Source organism: Echinops telfairi, unplaced genomic scaffold, assembly GCF_000313985.2.
Source record: "Echinops telfairi isolate 266 unplaced genomic scaffold, ASM31398v2 ScPeMD7_3;HRSCAF=10, whole genome shotgun sequence".
Classification (NCBI taxonomy): Eukaryota; Metazoa; Chordata; class Mammalia; order Afrosoricida; family Tenrecidae; genus Echinops; species Echinops telfairi.
This window is the reverse complement of record NW_022103899.1, coordinates 39,490,104-39,503,476: the sequence shown is the minus strand read 5'-3', so window position 1 is coordinate 39,503,476 and position 13,373 is coordinate 39,490,104. Positions and strand designations below refer to the sequence as shown.

The 13,373-nt window shown below is 34.2% G+C and overlaps 1 protein-coding gene across 1 annotated transcript in view; it reads right to left on the bottom strand.

The window, feature by feature from the left end:
- Positions 1–869: 869 nt before the first annotated feature.
- LOC101652497 (sperm-associated antigen 16 protein) overlaps positions 870–13,373 on the bottom strand; it is a 101,808-nt gene continuing 89,304 nt past the window's right edge. Inside the window, exon 11 of the mRNA XM_045296815.1 lies at positions 870–1,888. Within this exon, the coding sequence (XP_045152750.1) occupies positions 1,655–1,888 (234 nt within the window). The 3' untranslated portion in view covers positions 870–1,654. The remainder of the gene's footprint in view (positions 1,889–13,373) is intronic.

Here is a 13,373-nt window from a genome sequence, read left to right as displayed (position 1 = left end):
GAGGTTGATTATCTTTCCTCCCTTCACTTGATCTTTGTGGTCTACCAGACTTTCCTTAAAATGTTTGATGCATTATCACAAACCAAGCAAAAATGCCCTGCATTGTTTGTGATGATAGTTGCACAACTCTTGTAAATGTGACTGGAATACTGAAATGTATATGATTTGTATGTCTGTAAAATGGTTAAAAATAAACCAATTTTTAAAAGCATATTATAAGAGGTAGTATTTCCTCTAAGCTTCTTGCAAAGCTTTAATTATTTGGCTTGATTTCTATTCAAAGCTTGATATTAGGCCTGACCTTAAAATTGTTTTCTCCATGTGGCACAAAAATATACTCTTACAATCAGCTTAATGAAAGTAAGACAACTGTATTTCTGATAGAACTTGCCTACTAATTGCAGAGACATGTTTATAAATGTTTTGTTTGGGATAATCTTGTACAGATATGAACTAAAACAGCGGTAGAAATACTTTTTCACTTACCCTCACCTAAAACTAGAATTCAGATAAGAGATCCCAGTTTAAAATACAGAAAGTCATTGACATATAGATAGGAATTAAAGCCGTGAGACTTGATGGGATCACCTACGGCATTACAACGGCATAGACTGGAGGTCCATGAACTGAGCCCCGGAACATTTCAGTGTATGGGAGATCTGAGGGAGGTGAAACGCTTTTAAAACATCATGTCAGTTATGCAGTAACATGGCCTAGGAACAACCAGAAAAGTGAGTGGCTGAGAATGGACAGGACATTGAAGACAGCTGTCAATAATATATAATATAAAAATAAAATAAAAAAGAATATATAATGTTACAAGGATTATAACATGAATATTTCAATCACTAGAAATATCACAGAGGTCTTTTTTAATTAAGTGACAATGCCATAGGGATTATTAATTTTTATGACAAAAAAAAAAACGAATTGGGAAAAAATGCCCACAATCAGAAGATACGGTGAATAGTATAATCGGGTGACGTAAGATTGAAGACAAGGCAGATCCATGAAGAAAGATGATAAATCGACAGAAAATAACAATGAGGAGCAGAGAGGACGCTTATCCTACCTCGTTTCAGTGTTAGGGTTAACTAGCGAGTACCGAATATGGCTTACCATTTTGAAATACTGCAGACAGTGGTGTGCTGGAGGACACTGGTTAAAACTGGTTCAGAGAACTAACTCCCTGAATCAATTTTCAACTTCATGTTCAATGAAGTAGCTAGAATATATCAATGGTGGGGCTATTTATAGCACAGGAACTGAAAAACACAATTCAAGACTCCGCCCTCCACGCTTAAAAAGGCTTAATCATTTATCAGAACAGTACTTTCTGAAAACGAAATTGTCGTCAAAGAGAAGCTAGATTTCCATTATACAAAGGGTATAGGTATTATGAAAAAAAGGTGAGAATATAGAGTATTTTTCTGATGACTAATTTTGAGTTCCTGGATGTACTGAGAAAGGGTTTCAAGCATTAAGAAAGGGGCGGGAGCAATAGGGTCAGAATGTGATGGAGGAGTCTGAGGGATGATTAGGGTCCTAGACAGATGAGCTGGGAGCCTTGAGTTCCTTTCGAAGACTGACAATAAGGAAAGAGTCCAGCTACTGAGGAAAGAAAAAGTGGAAATGGCCCAGGTATGTATGCCGCTCAAGGTTTCCAATTTGGTTTCTGATGAGCCAAAAGGTGTGGTGTCCTGCAGATTGGTGCTTTTATTATGAATGCCTGCGGGCTCTGTTGCCTCTTGTCAGTGATGTGCTTCCGAAGTCTGGGCTGGTTCCAAGTGTGAGAGTTCTCTCTTGTGTCACGGACTTGTGATACTGGGCAGGGAGCTGATCTTGCTCTGAGATCACAGGCTCCCTCTTGATTTCTGTTGAAAAAGGCCTCAAAGTTGACAAAGGAATAAGTTATTTATCTTAAAAGTTATCACTTGTAATAACAGAAAAAATAAGTACTTTAATATATTCAACAAAAACATTTGCAAGGCCTATATGAAGAAATATGTTATTGAAATAAATAAAAGAAAACCCTAATATTTTTTTAAATAATTATTGTATAAAAGGTCCAATATCTTAAGATGCCAGTCCTCTCCATCTTGGTATATAAACTTAGTTTTTTTCAGTTAAAATTCTAAGAACGTTTTTAAAGGATTTTGGCATGTTTGTTTAACATTTATGCATAAAAGGAAAAGTCTAAGAATAGTTATTGCAGTTCTGAAAAACAAGTTTGAAGAAATTGTTACAAAATATATGAAAACTTAATAAAAGTTATAATTTAAAGTGTGATTTTGTCACAAGAGTAAACAAACTGACCAAGAGAGTATTAAAGAGAGTTCAGAAATAAATTCATATATACATGAAACAAGATAAATTACAGGTATGGTACTACAGATCAATGGAGAAAAATACATATAATAAACTCTCCTGAGAAAAGTAGATACCTATATGAAATACAGCAAACTTGGATTCCAATCATAGGCCACGTGTTTTTTAAAAGTTCAGTGGTAATATTAAAGATTTAAAATGTGAAAGTATTATATTATTCAGAGGGTTTTGGTCAAACAATGTCTTATGCATGTGTTTCACCCTGTTCTTTCCTGCTCAGCACAACTATAAATCCTGGAAATCACACATGGAACAGTGAAAGAACTACTCTGGAAGATGGAAACAGGAAGGCAAACGGTACAAGAGAGGAAGCACATCATAGCAGCAGGACTGCTTACTCTCTGACATCCCTCTGCCCCAAGAAAAGGAATCCATACCTGACCTTTCTTTCTACTACTCTAGAAAGAAAGGTAGAGTATTGCATATGCTTGGACAATGATGCAGTCAAGCCAGAATCCAATAACAGAATGGCAAAAGATAACTCTAAACATTTGGAAATTAAACAGTCCATTTCTAAATCATCTATAAGCTAACATAATATAAAATATAATTTTAAATAAATACAAATAAATGGTTAGAGACTAAAGTGCAAAATACCCCAATATGGAGGATATAACTAAAGCAGAACTGAAAAGAAATTTTATAGCACTTAGTTCCTTAAATTAAAAAAATAGGAAAAATATGTGAGTCAATAATCTAGGTTCATATCTCTTGAAAGAAGAGGGACAATAAAGCAACTCCAAAATTAGTAGAAGAATGATTCTAATAAATGGAAAAGAGTAAATGTATGGAAGTGAGCATTGGAAAAGAGAAAATCAATGAAACAAAATGTTTGCTGTTTGAAAAATATCAGTACAATAGATAAGTTTCTAGTAAGACTAGCAAAAATTTAAAAGAGAGAAGCTGTTATCACAAATGTCAAGAATAAAACAGATGTCAATACATATCCTTCCATCATTAAGAGGGTAATAAATATATTCATAAATTTTAAAATTATAAAAAATGAACCAATGACTCAAAAATGACAAGCTACCAAATCTGAATTAAGATTTTAAACAGCCTAAATAGTACTATATCCATTTAAAATTCTTAATTTGTAACTAAATAGTTCCTCAAAAGAGAAAATTCTAGACCCATATTGCTACATTTGAGAATTCTACCAAAAACTTAAAGAAGAATGAATGTAGATTAGATAACCAAATGGATGGAATCAGTACGTACAAGAATCAAATAGAAGATATAAAAGTATGACTCAAGAAGATAAATTGAAATATCAGACTTTAAAACATTCGTGAAATGAAAAAAAAAACATTTGTGGAATAGTTCCATTCCAGTTTAATTCTATTTTACCATGAACTTTTTGAAGTCCCTCATATTATAATGAAATACACAAACTTTTGGACTTAGAAAGCCAGAAGAGAAGAATGTTCTTTGGTATTTCTCAAGCTGAAAGAACTTAAGGTATCATTCAAAGTTCGAGTTCCAATGTGGTATTCAATGAAGAGTCCACACTTCCCTGAAGGCATTGGTTTGGCCCTTTGTTGCAAAGATGGCAGAACTTCCTCCCATTTACTTTGGATGTGTTCTCAGAAGAACCCACCCTTTGAGAAGCACATCATGTTTGGTAAAAGAAAGAGACAGTGGGAAAGCAGCCCTTCTGTGGGATGGATGGACACACTGGTTGCAACAGTGGGCTCAAGCATAGCAAGGACTGCGGGCACAGTGCGGAGCCGGCAGGTTCTGTGATGTTCCCAGAGAGTGGCTGAGGTGGCTGAGACACCTCACAACAATTCAGCAGTGTAATTGTTTTTAAAAGGTCCTAAAATTGATAGCACACAGCCACTTAGAATTACATTTAATGGAAAGGCATTCCCAAATGGTTACTTATTATCTGACTGAATAATATATAACCATCTTGAAAAGACAAACTAGAGAATTGGAGAATATATTTTGGCTTCCTAAGGCTAGGAATGGCATGAGGGGGGGTGATGGTGTTATTAGTGAAAAGACAGGTGAATATTAAAAACAAAAAAGAGCCGGGTGGGGCGGAATGCCAGGGATCTCTATGGTGATGGAGCCTATCCTGGTTTTCACAGCACATTAGTTTTGGAGGCTGTTTCATTAGGTGGAAACTAGGTAAAGGGCACGATATACTTCTCTCTCTTATTCCTTACAGATACCACTCTACAATCATCTCAAAATAAAAGGTTTTGCTTTAAAATATTTTGATGATATTAATGGAATACAAAGTTAAATTAATTTTTGTAAATTAAATATATTTCTATATGCATGCTAAATGATTCATTTGATTATACTATGTTTACCTAAGACAGTAGACATGTTTAGACATTACACACGGAAATATTTGTTAAGAAATAAAACAAAAAATATATTTATATATTTTTAAATTCACAAGCAATTTTTAATTTTTTAACTAGTTAGAGGAAAGGATCTCTTAAGGAAGGGATAAAAGTGTCACCATAAAGGAAATAAAATTTCACTGCATTAAAATTAATATCTTTTCTTCATTAAAAAATATAATCAGTATTTGAGAGAATATATCTGCATTTCTAAAAAGGATAAGATCAGTATCAAAATGTATTTTAAATAATCTCCAAACATCAATAAAAAAATGTTTAAATAGGCAGAATATATAAAGTGGTATCTTTCAGAAGTGGTTATATTAATAGTCTATTAAAAAGATATTCAATTTTGTTAGGAAACAGAAGCATATAAATTAAGATAAATAAGGTAATATTACTTTATCCATTAGATTGGCAAAGAGTCAAGAAACCTACTAATGCAGCAGGGTCTTAGGACTTCTGTGGTAAAAAAGTTTAACCAATTTCAAAAGGAATTGGTTAAATTCCTCATGTCTAATAAATTACTCATGTCCAATAAACCATTATTTCTACATTCATTAAATGGACTACAGGAACTCATAAATAGGTAACCAAAAATGTGCACAAGAGCATTCATGACAGTATTATTTATTACACTAAAAATTAGAAACAATTAAGTGTCCATTAAACAGACGGGACAAGTAAATACTAATAATTAACTACAGCTACATTTAAAAAAATGGAAAAACTTAGAACTTAACCATAAAATGCAAAACAGACAAAAGTTTCAGAAGCCAATGCAAAAAAAAAAAAAGACCTATGCAAAATTTTATGACTTGCAACTTTATTTTAAAACATAGATACTTTAGATATTGATATTGAATGAGGTTTTCAAAATGTTAAATAACAGTTTTCATTGGAATCTTACTTTTATATTTTCTAAATGATCCACGGTAATGAATGCAAAATTCAAAATAAATAGAGAGCAAAAAACTAAAAACAATTTGTATTACCTAATTCCTTTTGTGCTGATAGAAATTTAATTATCTATGTTAACAGAAGGTATTTACTGAAGTAAAGTATTTATATTTATTAGATTTTCTATTCAAAATAGAATTACATTCAAGTTGGCTTAATCTGCAATTAACATGGCATTTTATGAATATATATTGAGAATAACATATTTCCTCATGAATTCTTATATTAATTACCTCCACAGTTAAAGAGACACAGCATTGGTATCAAATTATTAGTATGAAAATTACTATTTGCACACACATTTGGCAGCTAACTGCAAAGTCACAGGTTCAAACCAATTAAATGCCACTGAAGGAAAACGCTGCTGTCTGCTCCCATAATGCTTCACAGTATCAGAAACCCTACAAAGGGGCACTATGTTCATAAACTTTTATATACTTTTCATATTTCTAAACTCTCAAATCGAAAACCTAATTTTTCATTTTATCACCTTTATGTTTGATGTTGCTATTTTTCATGTTAGATACATCAGAACAAAGCGCTGCCTAAGTATACACCATTCTCTAATCATTGCCATGTTGAATACCATTGTTGCAGCCTGTGGTAATCAACAGGCTTAGGGTCATTCTCTTTTTCACTGATTCTCTGTGTTATCAAATATGAAGGCCTACAAAGACTGGGCCTGACCTCATGTCCAAAGCACATGAGACAAATTTTCAAGATCTTTGCTTCCAAAGAGCATTCTGGCTATACATTTTTAAAATCCAATGTATTTATTAGTCAATATCCTTCACTAATACACTAACTAAAATACATTAATTAATCTTCAGTATTCTTTTGTTTTTCAATAGTTCAATTGTTCGATCATATCAAGGAGAATCATACAATCATTACCACATCAATCCCCACCCTACCTGCACCTCCCATGGTTACATCACCTTTAAAATGAGTTGTGCAATCACAATCAATTCTTATGCTCCCGTTTTCATTATTTACTCTTGAAATCCCCAATCCCTCCCTATCACCCTTCTCCATCCTTGAATTCCCTATAACCCTTTTGTATCCATTATTATCCTTATGCAGCCCTTCTCCTGTGCTTCACAGCTGGGAAGCACAACAACAACAACAACAACAAAATAACAATAAAAAACAAAATCACCCTAAGGTGGTAAGGATAAGACCATAATAGTAGAAAGACAAAAATAAAATTAATGCATAAGAAGGAAACGACCCTCATGAACAGTCAAAGAGCCATGGAAGAAATTTCTGTCCTGGAACAAGTAGAGATACTCGCACCAAGAACAAATTCAGGTCATGTCTCTAGGTACATCAACTGGCCACATATCAAGTTCAATCCAGCAAAATCAAGATTAAAATGTTCTCTGCCTGATTGTAAGGCTGTTTGAGACTCTTGCCTGTGGCTAGAGTGGACCTGCCATCAGCTCAGTCTGACTAGATACTCTGCAGATGGATTTTGGGCTCCCACCATCCCCCATAGCCCTCCATAAATTGAGTGTTCATAATTTTAGCTCTGATGCTCTGATACAAAATATTCATATTTTGTAATTGTCATCTTTAGATCACACAAGCTGGAGTACTTCTTTTGTGTGGACTTAGTTAACTCCTTACTTTGATGGTTGCTTGTTTGAATATAAGCCTTTTAAGACTCCAGACACTATTCTGATTGATAGCTGGGCACCATCAACTTTCTTCACACTTAGCTGTATCACCCCTCTATCTTTAGTGATCATTTCAGAAGGTATCAAGCAGAGCCATAATGTAAGAATTAATTGTTCTTACATTGGAGCTAGGATTTATTCATTTTCTAGCTTTTACTTGCTTAAGAGGTGATTGAAAATACTTAGGTATGATAAATAAAATGAATTTAATTGTTATGTAATGCTTATAAATAGTAGCAAAGCATACACCAGGCCCTTGGTTGATGTTAGGTCATAAGGTTATTTTAGATAAAATCACAAAGTAACAATAGCTGCATAGCAGTGTTTAAGAATACTGTACAAAATGCAAAGAGGGTTCTTATAATAAATGTAAATTATTAGCACTTACATGGATTTAACTACTCATATTGTAATGACCCATGAGCATAGCTCATTGACATAGAAAAACCTGTCATGTCAGAATTAAATGTACCTTTTCTCTCCTCTTCACATTTTCATATGTTTATAATTAAAATGACTCATCTATCAGTTTGTCATACTGCAGTGGCTTGCATGTTACTGTAATGCTAGAAGCTAAGACACCCATATCTCAAATACAAACAGAGACACCATGGCAGACAACTTTCAGCAGAGCTTCCAGTCTATAACAAAATATGAAGAATAAATATGTACTGTATCCTGCTTCTGAATACTTAGCCACTGAAATTCGAATAAACTTTAATTCATAAACATCACCTGATATAATGCCAGAGCATGAGACTCTCAGCTTGGATGATACTCAAAATACATAAGGAAAGGACTACATCCTCAGAGTAGACTCAACCTTAATGACATAGATGGAGCAAAGCAGGTGGGACCTTCGTTTCCTGATGTGACACAATTCAAAGGAGAATAGCAGCAAACATCCATCAATAACAGGAACACGATTTACAAAGGATGAATCTAGGAAAATTGCAAGTAGTCACAAATGACAGAGTACATCAAGATTCATATTCTAGACATAGGCTGAACTGGACTGATATTGATCATTCTGACTCAGACAATTATATAGTTTACTATGCAAGAAATGGCAAGATGAAGAAGAAAGGTGTTACATTCGTTGTCATAAAGAACATTTATGGTCTATCCTGAAGTACAGTGCTATCTGTAATAGGATAATATACATATAACTACAAGGAGGACCAGTTTATACAACTATTATCTGATTTTACTCACCAAACACTAAGATAAAAATGAATAAATCAAAGATTTTGACCAGCTTTTTCAGTCTGAAATTGACTAAACATCCAATTACGATTGCATCGGTAATTGTTAGTGATTAGAATGTGAAAATTGGGGGAGAAAGAATAGGTACCTAGGAAACACAACATTGGTGATAAAAAGGATACCAGCGATCATATGATAGAATTTTGCAAACCAACAGCATGCTCATTACAAATACATATTTTTAAAATATAAATGGAAACTGTACATTTGAACCTTGCCAGATGGAATACACAAGGAAAAAATTGACTGCATCTGTGGAAAGAGCCAAGGAAAAGCTTAATTTAAATAGTCAGAATAAGGCATCAGCTATGAAACAAACCATCAATTTGTCAGGTTGAAACTGAAGAAAATGCGGTGCATTGAATTTAAAGATTTGATGCATTGAACAATAATGAGCAAAGATCAGACGAGTTGGATGATATGAAGAACAACATACATGGAAAAATGCAAAAAGTCACTAAAAAGAAAGAAAATACCAAAATAAATGTCAGAAGAAACTCTGGAACTTGCTCTAAAATCTTACGAACCTAAAGTGACTGGAAGAAAGGATGAAGTAAAAGAGCTGAACAAAAACTTCATGTTCAGTCAAAAAGACAAAATAATGTGTAATGATGAAATGTGCAAAGGCCTGGAGCTAGGAAAACAAAAGGAAGAAAATGTAAAGCATTTTTAAAGATGACGAAACCAAAGAAAAATATCAAGCCTCGGTTTCTATAGTGAGGGATGCTGTGGGCAAAATTATGAATGGTGTAGGAAGCATCAAAAATAAGGTCAAGTGAAAGTACATAATCTGCTAACACTCACCCATTTTAGGGGTATCAGATGATGAAGAACTGAGGATACTGGTGAAACACCAGGCTCCAGAAGCTGGCAGACTGCATTCTCAAATGAAACATTCCAACAAAGAGGCACTCGGGAGTCTACTCTATGAATTCGGGATACAGTTACCTGGTCAATCAACTGGAAGAGATCCATGTTTGTGCCCATTACAACGAAGGTGACCCAACACAATGTGTAAAGCATTGAAGAATATTATTAATATCATGCACAAGTACAAATTTGCTAAAGATATACTCAAAATGGTTGCAACAGTACACAGACAAAGAACTGCCAGATAATAAAAGCTTGATTCAGTATCTATGGGACAATGTCAATTTTGATGTTCAAAGGACGTTGGCTGAAAACAGAGAATATCAGAAAGATGTCATTTATGATTTATTGACTACAAAAAGGCATTTGAATATATAGAACATAGAAAATTATGAATAACGTTACAAAATGGGAATTCCAGAATACTAACTGTGCTCATGCAGGACCTGTGTGAGACCAAGAGGCAGCCATTCTAAAAGAACCAATGTGTACTGAGTCATCTAAAAGCAGGAAATGTATGCCTAAGGATTATATCCTTTCATCACATGCATTCAATCTGTTTGCTGAGCATGTAATTCTAGAACACACTTTAGGATTGGAGGACGGTTCATTAACAGTCTGTGAAAGGCAGGCAAGACATCCTACCTTGCTTAAAGCAAAGATTCTATGGGCAATATTGAATGACGCAGGAAGCATCAGGAAATGGAAAAATTACACAGAGTCACTGTACCAAAAAGAACTGGTTGGCATTTAACAATTTCAGGAGGTAGTACATGATCAAGAGTCAATGATGATGAAGAAAGAAGTTCAAGTTGCAATAAAAACATTAGCCAAAAGTAATGCTCCAGGAATTGATGGAATAACAATTGAAATGTTCAACAAGCTGATGAAGCACTGGAAGCACTTATTTGTCTAGACTAGGAAATTTGGAAGACAACTACTTGGCCAACTGACTGGAAGAGATCCATATTTGTACCCATTCTAATGACAGATGACACAACAGAATGCTCAAAGCACAGAACAATATCGCCGATACCACATTCAAATAAAATCTCTCTGAAGATCATCCAACAATGCTTGCAGCAGTACATTGACAGGGAGATTCCAGAGGTTCAGACTGGATTCAAAAGAGGACTTCGAACAAATATATCATTGCTGATGTCAGATGGATCTCGGCTCAACCAAAGAATAACAGAAAGATGTTTATTTGTGTTGATTGAATATGTGAAGGCATTCAGCTGTGTGGGTAATAACAAATCTGGGCATTCCAGAATACTTGATTGTGCTCCTGCAGAACTTGCACATGGATCATGAAGCAGTGTGAGACTAGAACAAGAAAATATGGCCAGGTGTGCACCATACTTATTCAGTCTGTATGCTGAGCAAATCCTCAAAGAAGCTGGGTTATATAAAGAAAATCTGGCAGGAAGATTAGAGGAAGACTTGTTAAAAATCTACCATATATAGATGATACAACCTTGTATGCTGAAAGTGAGGAGTCCTTGAGGCATTGCCTGATACAGCTTAAGTAAGGATTGTTACTTAAGTATGGATTACAACTTAATGTAAGGATAACCAAAATCCTCACAACAGGACCAATAAGTAGATAAACGGAGAAAAGATTGAAGTTGTCAAGCATTTTGTCTTGCTTGACGCCATAATCAATGTCTGTGGTAGTCACATAATCTGTTGTTAATTTGAGATTTAAGAGTGAAGAGGTGGAGTTTAGTCTGTCAATCAGATGGCAGCTTGATGACCTCATTTGGAGGTGTCATGGAGATAAATAGCTCGCTGTAGGCGGGACACACATTAACTCCATGCAAGAATTGCAGCTGATAAGACACAGAGCTACTCTAGTGCCCTGGAGCTGAAGAAGCCATGTGGAGACCCCTTTCAGCACTGAGATGCCTACAACATCACTGGATCCACAAGACTTCTCAGCCACTGGCCTGTGATCTTCCTGCATTCGGCATTACTGCATGTGTTTCATGAGTCTGAAGAGGACTTTATAGATTGCTATCGGACATATGGGCTAATATTGGACATTTGGACTTGATCTGAACTGGGTTGGTATGTTTTCTCAATATTCAATTGCTCTTGCACATAAAGCTCTTTCTTATACACATGAGTGTCTCCCTGGATTTGTTTCTCTAGTCTACCCAGACTAACACAATGTCTGTGAAAGCAGCAGTCAAGAGATCAAAGGATGTGTTGCATTGGGTAAATCTGTTACACAAGACCTCTTAAATGTGTTGAAAAGCAAGGATGTTACTTTGAGAACTAACGTGCTCCTGAACCTAGTCATGGTACTTTCAATTGCCTCATATGTATGTAAAAGCTGGACATTGAATAAGGAAGACTGAAGAAGAATCCATCTGCTTGAATTGTTCAGGTGAGGAATATTGAAAGTACTATGGACTGCTAAAAAGACAAACCAATCTATTTTGAAAGAAGTACAACCAGAAAGCTCCTTAGAGGCAAGGATAAGAAGATGTCTCACATACTCGGGAGATGTCAAAAAAGATAGCTGGAAGACATCACGCTTGGTAAACTAAAGCAGCAGCAACAGCAGAGAGGAAGTCCCTTAGTGGCGTGGACTGATGAGATGAATTGACACAGTGGCTGCCACAACAGCCTCAAGGACAGGAACAACTGTGTGAGGATGGTGCAGGACCCAGGATTGTTTCATTCTACTGTGCACAGGCTGACTGCAAGTCCAAATTGAATCAACAGTATCTAACAACAACAATATATTGGGTAGAAATGGATGATTACAGTTACCTTACACAACAATAAGTTATGAAAGTACTATGTACAGACTTAAATATACTCTTTTGTTTCTTTAACAAAAGATTATATATCATTTTTAAAAACCAAAAGGAAAATATGACAAAGGAGCAAATATGAAAACTCATGTAGTGTTTATGAGAAAGCTGTAATTTTAATTATTGTAGTGTACGTTTAAAAAATTCTTATATAACAAGTGTTATTGACCAATAAACATCTACAATTAAATAATTAAAAAATAAAGCACCTCAAATTATTAGATGCTATTGAAACCTTTTCAATGAAACCATCTAATCTTGAGCTAAATTTTTCTTAAAATAATATATAAATAATTGTTGCTAAATCAGATATTGCCTGGGTAAATAATCAAATAACTTTAGCATAGGCATTGTAATTGATCCCGTAATCTAATTAAATTGTTATTTAATTGTTTTTTAAAGTATTTGTTTCTTCTTAACATTTCAAAAATTTTAAACTGTTAAGACATAATGGTTTTATATTTCTGTCATATGTATGGTAATATTTGCATATACTCCCAAGTATGTTTTCTATTTCTATGCATTTGAAGCTGAAATATCTATATTTTATTCATAATGTACACATTATTTAAAGTACAGCTTCTGGCAGAAATTCATAAGCAGTATAAGAATATTAATTTAGTTTACAGATAGAAGCATATCAATTTTTATGATCATTTCTATTGGTAAAGAATTTCATTTTAAAGGGTTTATCTGCACTCCAATCCAAAGGATACTGAGGGTTTAATCAGACAGGAAAAGTAAGGATCTAAGGAATAAGTTAATTTGTTTATAGAAATGCTTTCATTGATGTTTTTCCACCTTTCTTTTCCTACATAGATTATTCAGCATGTAGGTCAGCACACAAAATGAATACAAGATATTTATATAGAAAAATTGTAATCTCACTCCAATTTAATTCTGCAATAAATCATTAAAACAATGAATTTAACCTATACTTGCTGTATAATTAGTTTGTCTTTGTTTTAATCTACAATTAAAACAGAAGTTCTACAATGAAGTATGTTTTATACTGTTTGAATCTA